The sequence below is a fragment of the Xiphophorus couchianus genome, chromosome 22 (genome assembly GCF_001444195.1).
Source record: "Xiphophorus couchianus chromosome 22, X_couchianus-1.0, whole genome shotgun sequence".
Lineage (NCBI taxonomy): Eukaryota > Metazoa > Chordata > Actinopteri > Cyprinodontiformes > Poeciliidae > Xiphophorus > Xiphophorus couchianus.
Window position 1 is genome coordinate 2557987 of NC_040249.1, and position 18628 is coordinate 2576614.

Here is an 18628-nt window from a genome sequence, read left to right on the forward strand (position 1 = left end):
ATAAACTCAACAACATGCTCCAGTAGTGTTTTAAAATGACTGTATATGGGTTTTTACACTGCACATCACTGAACTGCAGCCTAGCTGGAAGTAGAGCTTTTGTTTTATTTCAAGAAGTGCTCGTAGAAGCTAGGCCTGTCACAATAACACATTTTGCAGGATAATAAATTGCCACAGAAACTATTGCGATGAACAATAATAATAATGCTATTTTGACGCCATTTTCAACTAATACAATAATGATAATGGTATATTAAGAAAAGTATACTCTCTAAAAGATACAAAATGCATTAATTTCTAAACAATATTTAACACTGGAACTGGAAAATATTTGAAATATGTAAAATAAAAAAACAAAGTAACAATAACTAAGATGGATAATTAAGCTTTTGTAACCAAAATAGCATTTTAGAAATTTTAGTCATTCAGCTTAGACAGGGAAAGCATGCAAAAGTGGCAGGTAGTGCAACCTAACTAAATTGTACTGGGTTTCAAATATTTGCAGTGTTCTTCCAACAATATCAAAGGGGAGCTTCTCTCTAACACCTGTTAAAGAGAAATTATTGAGCTCACTTTAATCTGCCATGAAACTAGTTGATTTATTGCTTACTGCGGCAGGCCTAACAGAAGCTGAAGTGGACCACACAAAGCCAATTTCTCCCTCAGTGCATTAAATTAAGAGCAAAGCAGCAGCAGCATGACAGAGAAGGTTGAGTTACCTGAGGAGGTGGTGAAAAAGGCGGCGAGCGTACTTGGTGACCGGCTCCCTGTATTCCATTATCGCTGTATCGGACAGAGGGGCAGCCGGGGCGTAAAACACCCGCAGGGCCGCTTCCAGCTGGGCTGCACAAAGGTTGGGAGTGTTTTGGTTTAATGTCAACATACTGAAAACTGCTTAAAAAGCTTTTTTGTTTTTTTTGTCTAGTTTCTGGTGCAAATCTTTGTACACTTTAACTAAGATGAAAGTAACTTACAAGTAAGACAAATGAGCTTGTTTTTAGTCAATAATTCCTTAATACTGATGAAAACTACTAGTTTCACTGGCAGATTATTTCACTTGTAACATGGGGAAATGTCTTTGATACAACTTAAATAATTTGCCATTTTTTAAAATCAATACTTACAAATTATTGGCTTAAAATAAGCTCCTATATCTTGCTGAAAAGTTACTTGTAAGTTGGTTTAGTCCAGGGGTGTCAAACTGCAGTCCTCAAGGGCAGCTGTCCTGCAACTTTTAGATGTGTCTACTGCACCACACCTGAACAGAATAATTAGGTCATTAGCAAGACTATGGAGAACTGAGGTAATTAAGCCATTTCATTCCAGTGTTTTGTACCTGTGGCACATCTAAAAACTGCTTGAGGACTGGAGTTTGACACCGGTGGTTTAGTCTTATTTCAATTGTACTAAGATATTTGCACAGGAAGTAAACAAAAAAAAAAAACTTTGTAAGATTTTGTGTTTTTGCAGTGTGCTGACAGTAAGACCAAAAGTAAAATGGCCTTACTTAAAAAGGGGTGTTTTTACATCACAACAATCTGGCATTTCAACAGAGGTTGCAGACATCCACAGGACTAGAAAGATTTTCAATGGAAAATATTTTTAACTAACTGACAACCAAATTTTCTGACAGTCATGGTAGCCTTAAACAAATGGTGTAACCCACAGCCTCACCTTCCCTGTCTGCGTTGAGCGGCAGTCTCAGCAGGTGGTTGGTCACAGAGCTCAGGCCTTGGTAGCTCTTGACCCCCATGGTGCTCCAGTCCATGGCCTCCAGGATGCCCAGGGCCTCTCTGACCTGACCGCAACGGAGCCGCTGCTGCAACAACTCCACATGGCCCATCTGGCCTCCAGTTAGAGCTCCTGTCACGTAAGGTCAGAGTTCACATTCAGAATCAGTTTTACTGGTCAAGACCGTGTGCGTGAACAAAGAGTTTGAGATGGGTGTACAGATCGAAAGTATGAATATTAAACTTTAGGGAAATAAAAGAAGGTTAGAGGGACAATATGTATAAGTATTTTCAGCCATTTTTGTATTTTATTTTTTTAATAAAGGAAGTAAAAAGTACGATTGTGGTGACATTAAACAGTTTGTGTCCAGGATGTGTGGGGTCTGCAGAAATGTTAGCTGCCTTTTTTACCCTAGGCTAGATCTGAGTAAGTCCTGGATGGAGGGAAAGTTAGCTCCTCTCAACCCCATCCAAACATCCTGACACTTGGCCACGCCCCCTGGCCCCCGTGTCTCCTGGCTCCGTCCATTTTGGTAGAATTCTTCAAAACTGGTTTGGGGACGGCGTTATGTTTTTACATCAAGGTTAGTTCCACTTTAAATGCTTTTGTGAACTGAAAAACTGGGTTTATGCTGTTACTATTAAGTTAGTGTCGACACGAACGAAAACTAATGTAGAACATTTCTGGATTATCTAATTATTTGTGTTTCCCTTGCGGATGCTATTACATGTGCTACAAATACAAATACTGTGGCAGTGTTGAAACTTCTCCCTGGTAATGTTGAGAAGTAAGAAGAAAACCTGTTTATCTACACATGTAATGCCATAGTGGATGACCTGCAGTGGCATTGGAGGTTGTCTTTCTTTTGATACCCTGACTCTCTCAGACATCATCTGAGGAACTCTAAAAGTTGATTCTTTATGCTTTTGTTGTATGAGTGTGTTCATGTGAGCAGATCGGGACTCTACTGAATAATGGAATGACAATGTTTTGTGTTGTTGCCAGGGGCAGAGGTGTCTCATTCTGTCCAGGAGAAGGTCAAAGGTGTGTATGTTTTGTGACATTTAAAAGCCACGGTACAGGAAATGAAGGCGTTGAATGCCACAGGTAGTAAATAATGTTCCACCGTGAGTGAATCACAACAGCGTATAGTTAATGGTGGATTATAGAAGAGCAGAAGGAATGCTTTAGTCAAATCAGAAACCATAAGCTGATTTAAATTGCTAAAGAGACCTCTAAGGTAACTGTCTGCTATGTTTTCTCCTTTTTAACACTGAGACACACCTTTATATCATTTTATTGTGTTCATTAAGATGGTATTAGCATTTAAACTAGATTTAAACCAAATACTCATAAACAATACACACACCTCCTTTTCCCTCAAAAGGCCTAGCCAGGTAAGAAGTTTGTTAATCAGTTTTTGCCTGGTTAAATAAAAATCCATCCATTTTCTAACACCCTTGTCTCTAGTGCGGTCAGGAGGTGCTGGTGCCTTTCTCCAGCTAACGTTCCAGGCGGGAGGCGGGGTACACCTGGACAGGTTGTTAAATAAAGACATGATAATAAAAACATTAATAAAGAGAAAATATTAATCTGCATTATGACATTCTAAGTAAAGGGTGTAGTAGACAGATATAAACTGACACTAATGACCGAACTCAGACCTATTTTTATTTATTTATTTTATTTCTAGTTGATTTCTAGTTTGGAAGGGCTTCATTTGATCAATTTCGGTCATGATATGGGTTGCACTTTATACACACAATTCATACTTTAGATTACAAAAAGTTTATAATTTAGTTTGATTTATACAGAATCTAAACATGTTTATTACAAAGATTTTTTAAAGAAAATAGCTTTCTTCTGAGGTAAAACAACCTCTAGATTAACTGATTAACTGAGAAGAAACAGTACATAGATCATACTGTATATATTGTTTGTTTGTTAAAAAAACAAACAAAAAAAGGTTTTAAGTGGCGGTCTTCTTTGAAAGTTGTAGCTTTACAATGCATCATTCACAGCTGATGATCTACAGGATTCAAATTTTTTTAGCTGAAATACCATTTTGTCTGCTAAACACTGTTCAAAATTGATATGTTCAAAAGATGAATCAAAAGAAATTAGAATAAACTGTGACCTAGGTGCCAATTTATGCCTTGAATGATTCACAGGTCAGTGTTAAGCAGCTTAAAAAAATTTTCCTCTGAAAATTGCTAAAGAGACCAAGCAGAAAGCCTGAAGAACTGTTGATTAAGACAACTTTAAAGGATTACCTGGATATTTGACTCCTTAGAAGGTACAAATACGGAGAAAAGTTTATTGCACAGTATTGTTTATTAGTCATTTGACAACGCTTTCTGATGTAACGATAAAATATTTACCAAAAAGAAGGTTGTGATTAGTGAGCATAGCGTTGGCTACACAGGTTTACTGTCAGTGCAGCAGGCTGCTGGATGTCTTGTTAAAGAAGTTGTGTGTATTCATGTGTGTATGAGTCAGATGGGGGCTGGTGGGTGGTGGTAAGGGCAATTAAAATGACAAGCTGGCAATTAGCAATCCTCCAAATCCCCTAAAGAGATGGCTAATGTGGCTAATACATCAGCTTGTTTGTGTTTGAGGGTGCTGTTTGTGTGTGACTGTGTGCAAAAGGGCTGGCCCTGGGCGTCGACTGCAGCTCTAACTAAACTTTGAGCAGAAACAATAGATCTTTGTGGCATTAAGGTCTCGTTAGCTTCCTCTCACACCTGTCTACACTAATTCAATTGGCCAGCTAAGAGAAAAAAACTACTAGTAAGCATCAAAGAAGAGACTGCAATCACATTGTCAGCAAAATGTTAAATTCAAAAAACAGTCAAATTATGCAAACAGGACAAAAATATCTTATTTGGTTCATTTCAAACAATTATGGAGCAAATTAAATTCAATGTTCCATTGAAGTTTAAAGTTTACAATGAGAAAGAAAATCTTAAATCTGCTCTAAGGTTCCACTTGTTACAGCTCCACTGAAGGGGAAACCACTGGAATAAATACAGCAACCAAGGCTGATAATCTGGTATTGCAAAATAATCTGAAACATTTAAAAAAAAACTGAACTGAAAACTGGCATGTCCAGAACAAAAAATCAAGAGCTGATACTGAGATCTTGAAAAGTTGCAAGAGACTTCCAATTTTACCATGAGATGTGCATGTCACCTTGAATCAGGACTCCTTAAATTGAAGGGGTCAAAGTTCACCTACCATTGTTACATCTGTTAGCATCCAAGCGAGTGGGTCATGTTGCCAAATTAGCAGATATGTGTCAAAGCAACGCTGTACTCAACCATTCATCCATGACGGTTAACGCATCAAAAAGCAGGAAGTGGTCGGTTTGAAAGGGTTATTTGCTGGCAAAATATGGTTGATAGAAAAACGGGAACTATTTTGTGAAAAGACAAAGACATTCAAAACATTCATGGTCTCTACAGGCAATAGCACTCTCCAGGAAAACTATCTTCTACAGGTTTTGTTAGTTTTAGGCCCAACCTTTGCTCCTCTTATTTCGGTTCTTCCATGAGGAAAACAGCTGTCTACTTCTGATCTTGATTTGTAATCATAAGCAGGGTTATACCAGTGTCATAGCACCAGGTGGCTAACAACACTACTGACATAGACAAAAAACTTTTTTACTGAAAAGAAGAGCTTTTTGAACATAGCTATAGTGCTGAGATACAGATTTTCCCTTATAAAACTGTCTTCGACATTTTAGTCTCTTGTTCGCAAGTTAATTACATCTTCAGAACATGTTTGACCTATGGAAACAAAGGAAGGCCAAACAAAAGCAGAAGGGGAAAACTTATAAAACGACTCCACTGTTATTTTAGTTTAGAGATTAATATAAAGAAATCGTATCAATCCACAAAGTGGGCACATGTGTCAACTTTACAAAAAACACAACATAAATTTTGTGTTGAATATCTGTAGGAAAATGTAACACAAACAGATTTTTAAAACCTGTACAGGAGAAATTATCTTCCAACACAGGATTCATCATTTTCACTCTGCGATGTGTTACAAGTGCTTAAACTGAGCATAAAATTGCACAAATTGCAATCATGAAAATATATTTGCTTAATGGAAACATGCTAGTTGCTAAAAAAAACTCCTGGTTTTTGATAAAAAGTTTTTTTCTTCTGCATCAAAATGAATGTATTTCACAAAACTGCAATGGAAACACTCTTTGCGTTTCATATTTAATAGAAACACCGCAGTTGCAAACTTGTGGTTTTTCAACATAGACGGAGTATTGACAAAGTTTTGCATCTATTTGTAATGGAAAAGCAGCTACTGATCTCACACAAAATTCTCCAATGAAAAACCTCGCTTGCTTGGCTCTCCATCAAACGTATGTCTGCGCTCAGATATTTTCTTCTTTTGTTGGAATCTAACACCTGCGTTCTCAGGTGTGTTTTCTCTGCCTACATATTATCTTTGGTCAGAGGTTGGATTATCACTATGATCAAAATCAGTTGTGAGCATTTTGGGAAATTAATCCATCGATGCGAATTATACAATGAAAGTGTGAACGGATATCAAAAACTAAAAAAAGACAATTTTTTACAGTCGTCGAATGAAAGCTGATATGCTGCCTGTATGATGCCTGATTCAAATTTTGAATCAGGCATTATTTTGTACATTAGAGCTGATTTTCGGTTAAATTATATATTTTTTTCATGTAGCTTTGGGATCTTTCTCATTTTTTTTACACACTCTGTGCACACTGAGTTGCATCATTATGTCCTTTACCCATCTGAAATGTTTTACTTCGTTCCAGTGCTGAGGGGTTTAGGGGGGAAACGACTATTTTCCCTTTGGTGCAGCACATTTCGTGGTCGGCTTCCCTACACCGTGTATCGGTGCAGGCCCAGTAACGGCCAACGTGTGCCCAGATGAGATAACGTGGTGCAGGCTGGGGGGCGGGTGTGGGGGTGGTGCTAGGGAGGCCTGCCTCCAGAGGGGGGGGGGAAAAAAGGGAGAACTTGGAGCATGGCCAAGTCTTTCTTCCATGCCGCCTTTCCGACTCGCTCCTTCTGTCATGTAGCGGGCTGCATGAAACAAGTCAATACAGAAAGGGAGCACAAGCAACGAACAAACGGGTTGGAGGGTGTGTGTGTGTGTGTGTGTGTGTGTGTGTGTGTGTGTGTGTGTGTGTGTGCAAAGAAGCACAGAAATAGAAAAATACACACACTTGCGTGCGTGTGTTGGTGGAATTATCATAGAGAAAAGACGTGCAGTGACTTCCTTCATCAGAAACCTTGGCAGGTGATCAGAGGAGAGTAAGCTATTGTTGGAAGACCCACCTCCCCCTTGTGCGCGCACACAGATACACGCACACACGTTCTCCACCTTCCTCCCCCACTTCAACACTCCTGCCTTCAAACTTCAGCATTGCTCCGTGCCACTGTGACATCTTCTTTCTAAAGTTACAATCAAAGATGCCTAAAGTGTGTATGGGAACCACAGTGAGTGTGTTAAAAGGATAGGTGGCTGTGGCGCAAAAAACTTTGATTGGCAAACTTTATCTAGGGTCCCTGAGGGATTGTGCAGCCACTGTAAACGATTTATCGGAAAAATGCATCCCAGAATGCACCTGGGGGGCGTGGGAGCTTGTGCCCCAGGGCGATTATTGAATGACCTCTGAGAGCGTGACTCCTGCTAACCTCCCAGGCAAATTAACTTCTTTCTGCCCTGAGGAGGTGGGTTCAGATCCACAACAGACCAGGAAGACTCAAAGCGAAGAGGGCACCTGGTTCAAACGGAGGTGACAGTCAATGATCTGATATTTACTGTACAAATGCAGCAGGTGATATTATAGTTGCAAACTTTCAAGAGGACAGGATCTGGTTGATCATGGTTGATTGGATTGTTTTACACAGTCAAATGATCCAAAAACCTGTTCACCTCCCCCTAATCTGTGGTGGCACTGCACCAAGAACCACTGAAGGAAATGACACAAAAACGTCTGAGGAAGATATGAATGCAACTTCCTTCTTCACAAAACGTACACAAAAATTGAGTGGTGGCAGTTTTTAGCGGTTGTAGGATTTCTCTTTTGTAAGAGACCACAATTCTCGTGCTTGAGCTAGACTCAAGAGTTTGTTTTGATTGTATTTATCCAAAATGTCTTTCCCGCTTCCTGATAATACTTGGCATTCTCCGATGTATTGGAACTGGACCAGAGTTCACTTCAACCAAATCAAGACCTAGTTTTTAGGGTTTGTGGACTAGAGTTGGTTTTTATTGGTCTGAATCAGCATTTCATTACGCATTCACACCTCCCCAACAAACCGGATTTTCTAGGCAAATTAATTAGAGTTGGATTAAAGTGGACTAAATAGGGCAGCTGTGAATGCACCCTAAAGATCTTTTGTTTACTTACCTAGTCTGAATTTCAAGGCAGCTAATGGTCCTCCATTAAAGACCAAAGTCAGCGTATCTGTCCCCTCAGGTCCACCATCCAAACCAGCTCCCCACTGCAGTCCAGCCAGTCCTCCAGAGCAGTTCAGGTGCTGAGTTAGTCTCAAGGTAGCTGCTGGAGCGGCTTCTTCTGCTACCAGAGCCATGTTTAAAGGTGCCAAGCCCACATCAAAGCACATCACTTCCTCCTGTCCCCCCACCATAATGGCAACAGCCCCCGCAGGGTGCCAGGCCATGTACGAGGGCGGTACAGGGCAGGAGGCCAAGACCGACACCGCCCGTCTCTGGTCGTAGAGCACTAAGGAGGAGTCCCTCAAGCCTAGGAGGAGAGTGGTCTCACATGGGTGACGAGAGCAGGAGAGAGGAAGTGATGGCAGAGGGATGGAAGTGATGGATGTGCGGTGCAGGCGCCCTCGTGCACATTCATACACACAGGTAACAGCGGACAGTCCTTGAGGTCCTGCGGGTAACTCCACTGTCAGCATCTGGTAGTGCTGAAGATGGCTGAAGCAGCAGTCCAGGGGGTTGCCTGTCGTCCGGACAGAGCAAAGGACCTGTGGTTTAAAAAACAAGAAACAGAATTTGATTCAGATAATTTAAAGTCTCAATCCAACTCTGAGCTCTCCATATTTTGCTTCTACGGACATCATTCCTGTCAAAACGTTTTTTTACCCCCTAAAAGACCTGGGTTACACCATACATGTTGTGGCAAAATGATTAGAGGTGAAACCAGTCAGGATTACTTTTGAGTGTTTATAAAAGATGTAGAGAGGCAGAATTGCACTTCTGAACCTGGCCAAAGATAGTTATTCATAAACATACTTTAATCAAGCAACAATTTGGTTATCAGAAAGTTCTCAGACAAAACTGGTGTCACACAGTCAGATTATGGGTTTTAAGGGTCACACAAAGTTTCAGTCCGCTTTAATCGTATTCCAGTTAATTTGCTAGAAAGTCCAGTTCGCTTGGGGAGGTGTGAACGAGTAATCGAACTCTGACGAGGACCAAAAAAGTGAACTAGGTTTCTAGTCGCATCAATGTTTAGGTCAAATGCATATGTGAACACCAAGGCTTCTCCAAAAGCTTTAAGTGGATTATGGAGCAGGGCATACTGGGTAAATTCAATGAAAACAAACGCAAGAGTCTAGTGCTAGCAGGAAAAATGGCTTGAGGTCTTTTACCAAAGACAAAAGAGAAATCCTACAACTGCTAAAATTTGGCATCACAACATTTTTTTAAAAAAAATTCGTGAGGAAGAATGTAGTGCTTATGACTTCTCCAGATGTGTTTGTGTCACCTCCTTCATTTGGTTAGTTTGACACTAACCAAATCCAGTTAGTGTCAAACTAACCCGCACCAGCTGAAAATAAAATACTTGGTGGAACTTTGGTCCCTAATCAAACGGAGTCTACTGGACTATGAGGTATAAAAACAGCCTAAGACAGAAAAAGCTTAGTCTAATATAATGTCAGACTGTGTAAAGAAAAGATTGTGCCTTTCATACACAATCTTTAAGTGTATAAAAGACTGTATACACTTTTATACACCATACACCATATATGGTGTAACTCCAGTAAATGTGAGCCATAGTTTGCAACTAATTATTCCCCAAACTAAACTTTTGAAGTGCATGTCAGCATGACAAGGCAATCAATACAGACATTTCCATATCGTGTATAGTATAGTATAGTAACATACGTAGTTATAGTATAGTTCTATATTTATATGGAGTAATGTTATTACTAAATTTACAGTTTTTGAACAAAAAAGGAAGAAGACCAAAGGAAAGAGAGAGCATGACAGATAGAACCAAGTCACCTATTGGAAGCAGCTCTAAACCCCAAGAGATTAAGCAAAAACAAGGTCTTCCACACTGCTCATAAACACCCTGCTGTCAATCAAGACAGCTAATGATAAGAGCTCTATTTTAACTCAAGGTCAACAACATCTTCTCCCTGGGCATGGCACGGCTTGGCACAAAGTGATAAACAACCACCACTGTTTACCTCTGCAAGGAGCCAGGAGCTCAGCATTAGAAAATGACAGCGAAATAAAACCTGCTTCGTGTGATATACAAGGAAACCTCAGAGTCTTTGGCCAAAGATGAAAATCCAGAATGACGATTACTTGTCTCTGGACTACAACCAGGTTGCAGGCACAAAAACCCTGCTAAGGAAACTGACAGCTCAGAAGACAGTCCATGTCACGGTTTTTGATGAAACACCCACCTTGAACCAGAAACCGCAGGAGGAGACAACAGCCCGCGATAAACAGCAGTCCAACAGTCACTAACAGAGCCTTTTATAAGGGATTTCACCTTACCAAAGCCTCTATCAGAGCCTTGCATTGACCGTGGCAGCTTTGGCTAAATGAGCTCATTTTTTTTTGCCGTGTAGACAGAAAGAGGGATCGGCTGCCTGCCTGCCTTCATTTCCTTTTGCAAAGCTGCTCGGCCCAGTTTTTTGGCAGGCATTGCCAAAAAGAGTCTTAGAAGGAGGAAAGCTTTTTTTCCCCCTGCCTGCTTCCCCTTGCCCATGGTCTACAGCAGGAAAGAAGCAGATGACTGTCCTCCCGAAAGCTTTTTTTCCTCCCTTCTCTATAATCCCCATAGAGCAAGCTCCTGCTGCTCCGCAGGGGGTGAATGCTGTGTGTCAATGTGTATGTTTATTTGAGGCATCAGGTAAGAGGGGCTCGATTCTGGTAAAAGGTGGTCTATCCCTGTGAGAGCTACATTGCTGTGGGGATAAAACGACATATGCATTGAATAAACAAGCATTCAAGCACACTACAGGAAAGGACCCATTGACTGAGTCTAACAGAAAGCTGTCACAGTCAGCTTTCCCATTAGTGGGACCTATTTCAGTCCCACTAATGCTTGGTTCTCATCGCAAGATTTTAAAATTGTCGTCTGATTTTCAAAACCTGAGAGACCACATACAGTACATGATGATAAAAAATGTTGGTAAAACAGTTTGTGGTGTCGAGTCACACAGCAGGAGCAACACACCACGCACAAGCCAATTTCACTCACCAACATTGAAACGTCAGACAGAAAATCTCGCAAAACCTCTCGAGACCAAATGGGAGTTCAGAGTGAACGAACACGGCCGACTGGGAAGAAGCAACGGCGATAGTTTGTGGACTATAGTTAATTCAGAGTAAAATAGCAAAAAATGTCTCTGACATCCACCAGACTTTCTGGTGTGCCATGACAGTTGTTTTGCCTTGTGTATTTTGGATTCCCTTCCATGTTTCACCTCACTTTCTGATTGGCTACCTGTCACATTCAACAGGCTGTGTTCTCGTTTTTTCTCAGTCAAGACAATCAAATATGTTAAATATCCCCAATTTTAGACTGTAGCGGTCCCGATGACCTTTGGAGGGGACCAGGTCACTCTTAGCACACCTAAGAGTATGCTAAGTAACTACTGTAGTTGCGTGCAGTAGTTACTAGTAACAGGAGTAACAGTAGTTACTTGTAGTTTGTAAATGATCCCAGCCTTTGTTTTTTTTTTTTTTCAACGAATAAAGAAAATATTTCACAGCTTCTTAGGCTTTAAGGAGATACATGAGCTTACTTACTGTAAATATTTTAGTCTACAACCAGTCGTGTCTGTATGATTAATAATCCACAGATATAAAGTGATATAAAGGTAAAGGTAATTTTATTTATATAGCACATTTTCAGTAACAAGGCAATACAAAGTGCTTTACAGGATTTAAAAGAAAATACAAACAAAATAAACCAAAGGAAAGAGCAAAAGAAGAAAAAGCTAATAATGTTGATCCAAAGTAAATACTCCTACTCAGGGTTGGTAGATAAGTATAAGTAAGTATCCTCTGGTCTAATTTCTTTTCTGGGTTGGAAGAACGGGAGTCTAAAAAGCAGTTGCTAAGGTAGTTTTTCTGTTTTCCAAGTTCTAATCCCTGTTCTGAGTTGCTAGATAAATATAAGTTTTCTCTGGACTTTCTAAGTGTGCTCTAAATTTGTAAAAGTAATGAGTACTCCACAGTTTCTAAGTAATAATAAAAACTATACAGGCCTTTGCAAAATTATTCACAACTCTATAACGTTTTCCACATTTTGTGACTTTACATATGATAGCACTGGCTTTTGTTTAGGAGTAGCAGAGTAAATGCTACACTTTTCAAAATTTTTTTTTTTTTGGTAAAAACAGTTTTCTTTCTACAATTCTCTGCTACTATGTCTTTGGCTACCAAACCAAATCTGAATAAATTGAGATGTTTGTGGTGTTATTTCGCAAAATAAAAAAACTGCAAAGGGTTAGATGACTTCAGCATAGCACTCTAGCACTATGGTAATAAAAAAACAAATCAGCTCTGGAAGCATTAAACCTTCTTCATATATTCTCTTTACAATTTACATAGTAGATTACAAGCATACACACAGCTAAAGCTCTGTCAGCCAGTGAACTCTCCTGAGCTTCTAGCTGAAAATGAGAATGTGAAACGTATCAAATAATTCTAAGCGTATAATGTAGAAAAAGGAGGATTAAGGTCAGAAAAGGACAAAAAATATTGAAGACAGAGGGAAACGTACACAAAAGACGATAAGAAAGAGGAAATAAAAAAGAATTGTGAGGCAAAGCGCAAGAGAAAGGAAGAAACGGAGAAAGGCACGGCGAGAAGAGATGCAAAGAGAGCGGAGACGAGAGGAGAAGGAGACAGAGAGGCAGAGAGAGACCTCTAGTAAGTAGCTTTCTCCTGGTTATTGGTTTCAGTGACTGGTCAAAACTATTCTTCTCTATTCTTCCTCCCTCCTTCTCGCCGGCACCCTTTCTCCCCCTCCGTGGCGTGAAAGATAAAGCGGACGGGCCCAACTGTGTGGCTGGCCCTTGTTCACAGCAGTGGCCTTTTGAAGCCAATTTTCCAGCTCACGGAGCAGAGAAAGACGGGGAGAGACGCACGGAGAGAGACGGAGGGACTTGGAGGAGACCGGAGGGATGAGGGTTTGTTGAGAGTGGAGAGAGGTGGGGGGCACAGGGTGGGACGGGGAAGTTTTGGGCATGTGGAAAGAGGGTTGGAGATGGGGTAGCAATGTGAGAAAATGCATTGGAACAGCAGAAGTACAGAAAAAAACAATATTCCCCACACCTTCTCTCTAGCAGCTGCTACCTATGAGTATTAGGAGATCCAAAACTGTAGCATATTCTGACTCATTATTCTGCATCTTCGATTTCATACTTAACAAAATTTACTTACCAAAGGACTTGCTGAACTTCAATTTCTACATCCTGTTTTTAATTTTATTTTAAATTTAATCATTTTAGTTTCAAAATACATTACCAACAGGACTGAAACAGGTAAAAATGTGGGTTTTGTACGTAGTTTAACACTAAAACGTGAACTGAACTCTAAGGAAAGGAGCAGCGTCTTCAAAACAACAGAAAAGTTGTTGTTTTTTTAATTCAGATTTGATCTCCTCTGCATGTTAAGAGATGTACTGAAAAATTAAACAATTCAGGGTTTAAAAAAAAAACCCTGACATTTTCTGTGGTCCGTGAACACACCATACTGAAACTATCAAGTCATAATAACAACAACGCTCTTTAGTGTGGATGCCCTTGCAGCAAGAAGATTCAAAGTTTACTATTTTCAGCAAAATGAAGTCAGAATAAAAAGAAGATATTCAAAAGGAAGCTATATTTTCGTTGACATGTTCAAGTTTGGCAACTTCTCTGAACGTTTTTTGTTCAGAATGGCTGAACAGAAAAGGTTTTATCCTTTTAAGCCTCAGTGCTATGCCATGGTAAGTGTTGGATTTGGAAATCTCATAGTTATGGCAATGATCTACATTGCCAGAGTGCGGCATGAGGACCATTTGCTGTGATTTTGTGGAACAATTGGATCGTCAAAATTCAAATGGAAAGTAGTTCGTAGTACATAAAGTACTTGTCTGTTATTAACAACGTATTTGCTTTCATTTTTCATTTTATACAAACAGGACCACAAATATGAACAACTTTTACTGAAAAGCAAACTCGTGAATCCATTCATTAAAGTTGGCTAAATACAGAAACCATCCTTAAAGATAAAATAATGCTACTGTTACTGTGAATAGATTAAACATTATAATCCAAGAAAATAGAAAGCAATCATCCTGAATATTTATGGAGACATTTCGGATCTACAATGATGCATATGCTCCCTCTCTAAATATCTGATTTTCATTTATAAACATTTAATTTGAAGTTTTTTTCCCACTCAGCATTCACTGCTCCAGAACATACTGGAGCACTGGAGGAACTACTGTTCCTCGCAAATCACCAACATAGGACATTAAGGTAGGATACAATTTCACCTCCATAATTTTGTTAATTTTAAATATCAAAGCCCAACATAACGTTGTCTGTGTTCACAGTTCACAGCAAGATAAAACACTTTACAAACTGTTCTTATTGATTCTTTGTGGATCTAAAAGAGAAATCAAAATAGGCTAAAATCTATACAAAAAACCTTTAACTATCTATCTGTACAAAAAGCTTTGATGCATCTCTGCATTTTGTTTTGCTTTATTTCCCTTCTTTTCCAGGAGAAGTACAAAACTCACATCAATATTTGCAGAATACTCACATCCCAGGTACTCCGGCTTTCTACCGCAGTCTAAAACCATGACTGCTATGTCAGTAGATGTCTCTATTTCCATTACAAATGTGTTCAAAATATTTTTGATATTAGCCTAATGTCCAAAAGGCACAACTTTGAAATGACATAATTTCCATTAAATAAGAAATGCAATTGATCGTGAATAAGGTTGTTTATGCAATAAGTCATAAAAGCATCATAAATGCGAGATATGTTCAGATTTCAGCAAGTAGTGCTCATCATCTGTCAGCCATCAGAGGAGAGGAGGGTGTTTTACTCAGGCGTTGGAGCGACAACGCCGGCGTTTTGGGGAGATTGTAGTCAGTAATTTTACAGAAGAGTTGTGGATTCAACAGGTTGGAATAACACAACTTTCTATGAGTTGTCATGCTGTGAGAGCCCTGGTGAATCCAGCTGCACATTGTTCAAGGAGGCCAGTTCCTACAAATGAGTGCGTTGCTGCTGTATACAAAATGGTGTGGCAAGAAAATAGTGTTTCCATTACAGTTTTTCTAAATACGGCAACAACGGACGGGAGAACAGTGACATCAACTGATTTTGTTGTCTGTCTGTTCATTGGATTCTGAAATAAACCAATTTAAAATGACAAAAAAGTTCTGCGTTCTGTTCATTTTATGGCAGGAGTAGGTACGTGCAGAAAACATGATGAAAACACAGATAAAACAACATCACAAACAGGGAAAAAACTGAAGATATAAAATATGTGTTTGTTTTGTTTAGAAAGCCCTTAAATCATGAAATTCCTGGAAATGTTTTGTGCAAGCTTATTTGTTTACAAAAATGATGGAGGGAAGGGTGAAAAGAGAATGATTAAAAATGCTAACCGCATGCATTAAACTGTATGTTTTCCTTTTCACCTCTCCTTACTCTGTGCTTTTGGCTCCATTTATCAGCATGGGGAGTTTGTGTGGTGGAGTGGAGGTGGAGGGGGGTTTACGAATTAAGACCACATATGAAAGAGAAAAAAAAAAAAAGAAGAAAAAATCTGACTTTTTTAAATGCCGAGAGACCGGCTAGAAAATTGGCTTAGCGCTTGCAGATAGTGAACTGAACAAAAGGAACATATATATGAGCTTGAAGTGATTGAAGTAGCTGGCGTCTCCCGCCGTTTGATTCCTGCCACAGCTTTTACATAAACTGCTCGCTTAATTTCACACCGCGCATCTGAAAAATGACAACAAACGCTTTCATTAGAACGCGATGCCGCAGACTTTAATGTTCTTGAGGCGACGAGGATGGAAGGGAAAGGAAAGGAGGAGGATGGTGGGGGGGATGTCGGAGGAAGACGGAGAGGACTTAAAACTTGGTGAAGGAGGTTGATAAATGTAGAGCGCCATCCCCCCCCCAAAAAAACAACAAGCAGCAAACAACATCTGCTTTGATTATTTCATATTCATGCGCCCCCTTTCCCTCCTACACCTTCCCTCGGTCTCTCCTGCATGAATTTATTTGTCCTGCATCCAGTTGCTAATGCAGATCCCTCCACCCCTCTTTCCCTCTTGCTGCTCTGGTGAATATTTAGCATCTGCTTAACCAGGGAGCGGCGGAGTTAACGTGGGATCTTTCATGTGATTTCGGCGCGAGGCCAATCCCGACCTGATCCATCATCATGGATACGGTTTTGCCACAGGCCAGCCAATGTGCGTTTGTGAGGAAACTGGGGAACGTGTAGGCATTCTTTTTTTTTTATTTCACATGGTGATGCACAGAGGTGCAACGGACGTACCACCCTTAAGGTGACTAACACACCGCTTCCAATCCCCAATCCGTGACGACACGAGTCTCGGCTCAAATCTGCAGCTTTTATTTTCTTTGCAGTGCAGAGTCTGGAGGAAATGTATGTAACTGTAGTTATTAATGCAATAAAAGCATCAAAAACCCTCTGATTTAAGAACTTTTATCATCCACTTTGCAGTTTCAAGGTTTTTTAAGGCTTGTTGTCTCATAGCTTTGACTGTGTCTGGTGTTTTTAACATTTACCAGAAACACTTGAGTTCAAAATAACTTATGCTCAATATGCTGTGAGCCGATAATCAACGGTGAGGACACAAAAAGCTAAACTTAAGAAAATGATCAACCTCGTCTTCATGAAGTCATCAATAACTACACATAAAATGTCAAGCAAACAGGTGAATGCTATAACAACTACATACCTTGACATTGTAATTGTTCAACTTTTTACCCCAGTGTTTACGACTTTTAGGGTGTTTTAACATCTCATAGTCCAGTAGAATCGGTTCAATTTGGGACCAATGTTCCAATATTTGTTACATTTTCAGTTGGTGCGATTTGCTGTCACATTCCTCTGCGTCACAGCAACCAAATCCTTTGAAACACCTGTCCCCCCCACCCACACACACATGTGGGGCACTGCACTAAGAACCATTGAAAGAAACAACATGGAAAGCTCTGAAGAAGACACTGAATGCCACTTCCTTCTTCACAAAATGTAAACAAAAATGGAGTGATGTCACATTTCAGAAGTTGTAGGATTTCTCTTTTTTATTGGTAAAAGACCACAAATCATTTCTCCCACTAGTGCTAGACTCTTGTTTGCTTTGGTTGTATTTACCCATAATGCCCTACGCTACAGTCTGCTTCCTGCTTTAGGAGCGGTCTCCAGTCAGTTCGCATATGCATCTGACCTAGGTTTGGAAGTGGACCAGAGTTCGCTTTTTTGGTCCACATGTCTATGAACGTCTTATTAATCTACTCCAGGTGTCTGCAACCTGCAGTGGCTCTTTTTTTTATTTTGATACATAAAAAAATATATATACAAGTTGCCTTTTGTTCATAAACTTAAGCAACTTCTACTACTTTGAGAAATTTTGGGAGTACATACAGCATATAGTTTTTTTTAATCTTAAATGCAAATTGTTTATATTTTTCAGACAGTTCTGTCTTAATTACAGTCCTGACCGTGTTGTTCCTTCAGCAAATGGTCTTTTTCTAAGCCAGTGTACTGCAATTAACAACTAATCGATTACTTAAATAGTTGACAATTATTTCGATAATTGACTCATCGTGATGAATCCGATTAATCGATTCAGTCCTACTGAGAAGCCTTGTCTGGTTCTCTTGTTTGAAATGATAGATACATACAGGGCGTGTGTGTGTGTGTGTGTGGGAGGGGGGCGGGGGGGGTGTGCGGGGGTGTGCATGCACCTTGAGTCCTTCAGTAGGTGAGCAGCTTATCAGGAACAGATTGTTTTTGTGCGTGTCTGCGGGAGTCCACGGCCACATCCCCTCGCTGAGCTCGTCCAGCGTCCACCAGCAGAGCGCCACATCCTGGAGACGGCTGAGAGCTACGCGCCTGCGAAGTCCTCCACCCGGCCCGCCCACCTCCACACACATCACCTAGAAGCAAGAGCACACACACATACACGCGTGCACTGAGAAGGGGTCAAGAAGCCCGCAGAATCAAAACAAATCTTCAGGGGAAGTCGTTAGTTATTAATCCATTTGGATTTGCGTTCCTGGTCTGCTGTTTGGACACCTCGGGGCGTGGACACCTCCACCGCTGCAGACCCCGATGCCTCTCTTGTCCTTCCCCCGTTCTGTTTTTGTTGATGTCTGAGGTTGTGTTTTATCTTCCATTATTAATGTCTGCGTGGGCTTGTTGTTTTAGCGATGTGCATATTTTTTAGGAAGGTCCGCCACGCTCTACGGGCCACAACAAAGAGACGCACAGTAATGAGCTCTCGTGGCGCTTAAGGGGGGTGGGAGGGAAGCGTCTGGAGGAGCACACACACTCACAAAAGACACACATATGTAAGTTTGTGCATGTATGTGCATAAATGTATGTGTAACTGCAAGC

General features: G+C 40.3%; 1 protein-coding gene across 5 annotated transcripts in view; it reads right to left on the minus strand.

Moving 5' to 3' along the window:
* Positions 1-18628, minus strand: part of wdpcp (WD repeat containing planar cell polarity effector) — a 94062-nt gene that overhangs the window by 25226 nt on the left and 50208 nt on the right. For 4 of the 5 annotated variants that reach the window (XM_028007731.1, XM_028007730.1, XM_028007729.1 and 1 more), the window contains 4 exons: positions 17977-18168; positions 8147-8738; positions 1675-1863; positions 720-843 (listed from right to left, as the gene is read on the minus strand). In XM_028007731.1, coding sequence (XP_027863532.1) covers positions 720-843; positions 1675-1863; positions 8147-8738; positions 17977-18168 — 1097 coding nt within the window. The remainder of the gene's footprint in view (positions 1-719; positions 844-1674; positions 1864-8146; positions 8739-17976; positions 18169-18628) is intronic. The other variant, XM_028007734.1, reaches the window with a different exon arrangement.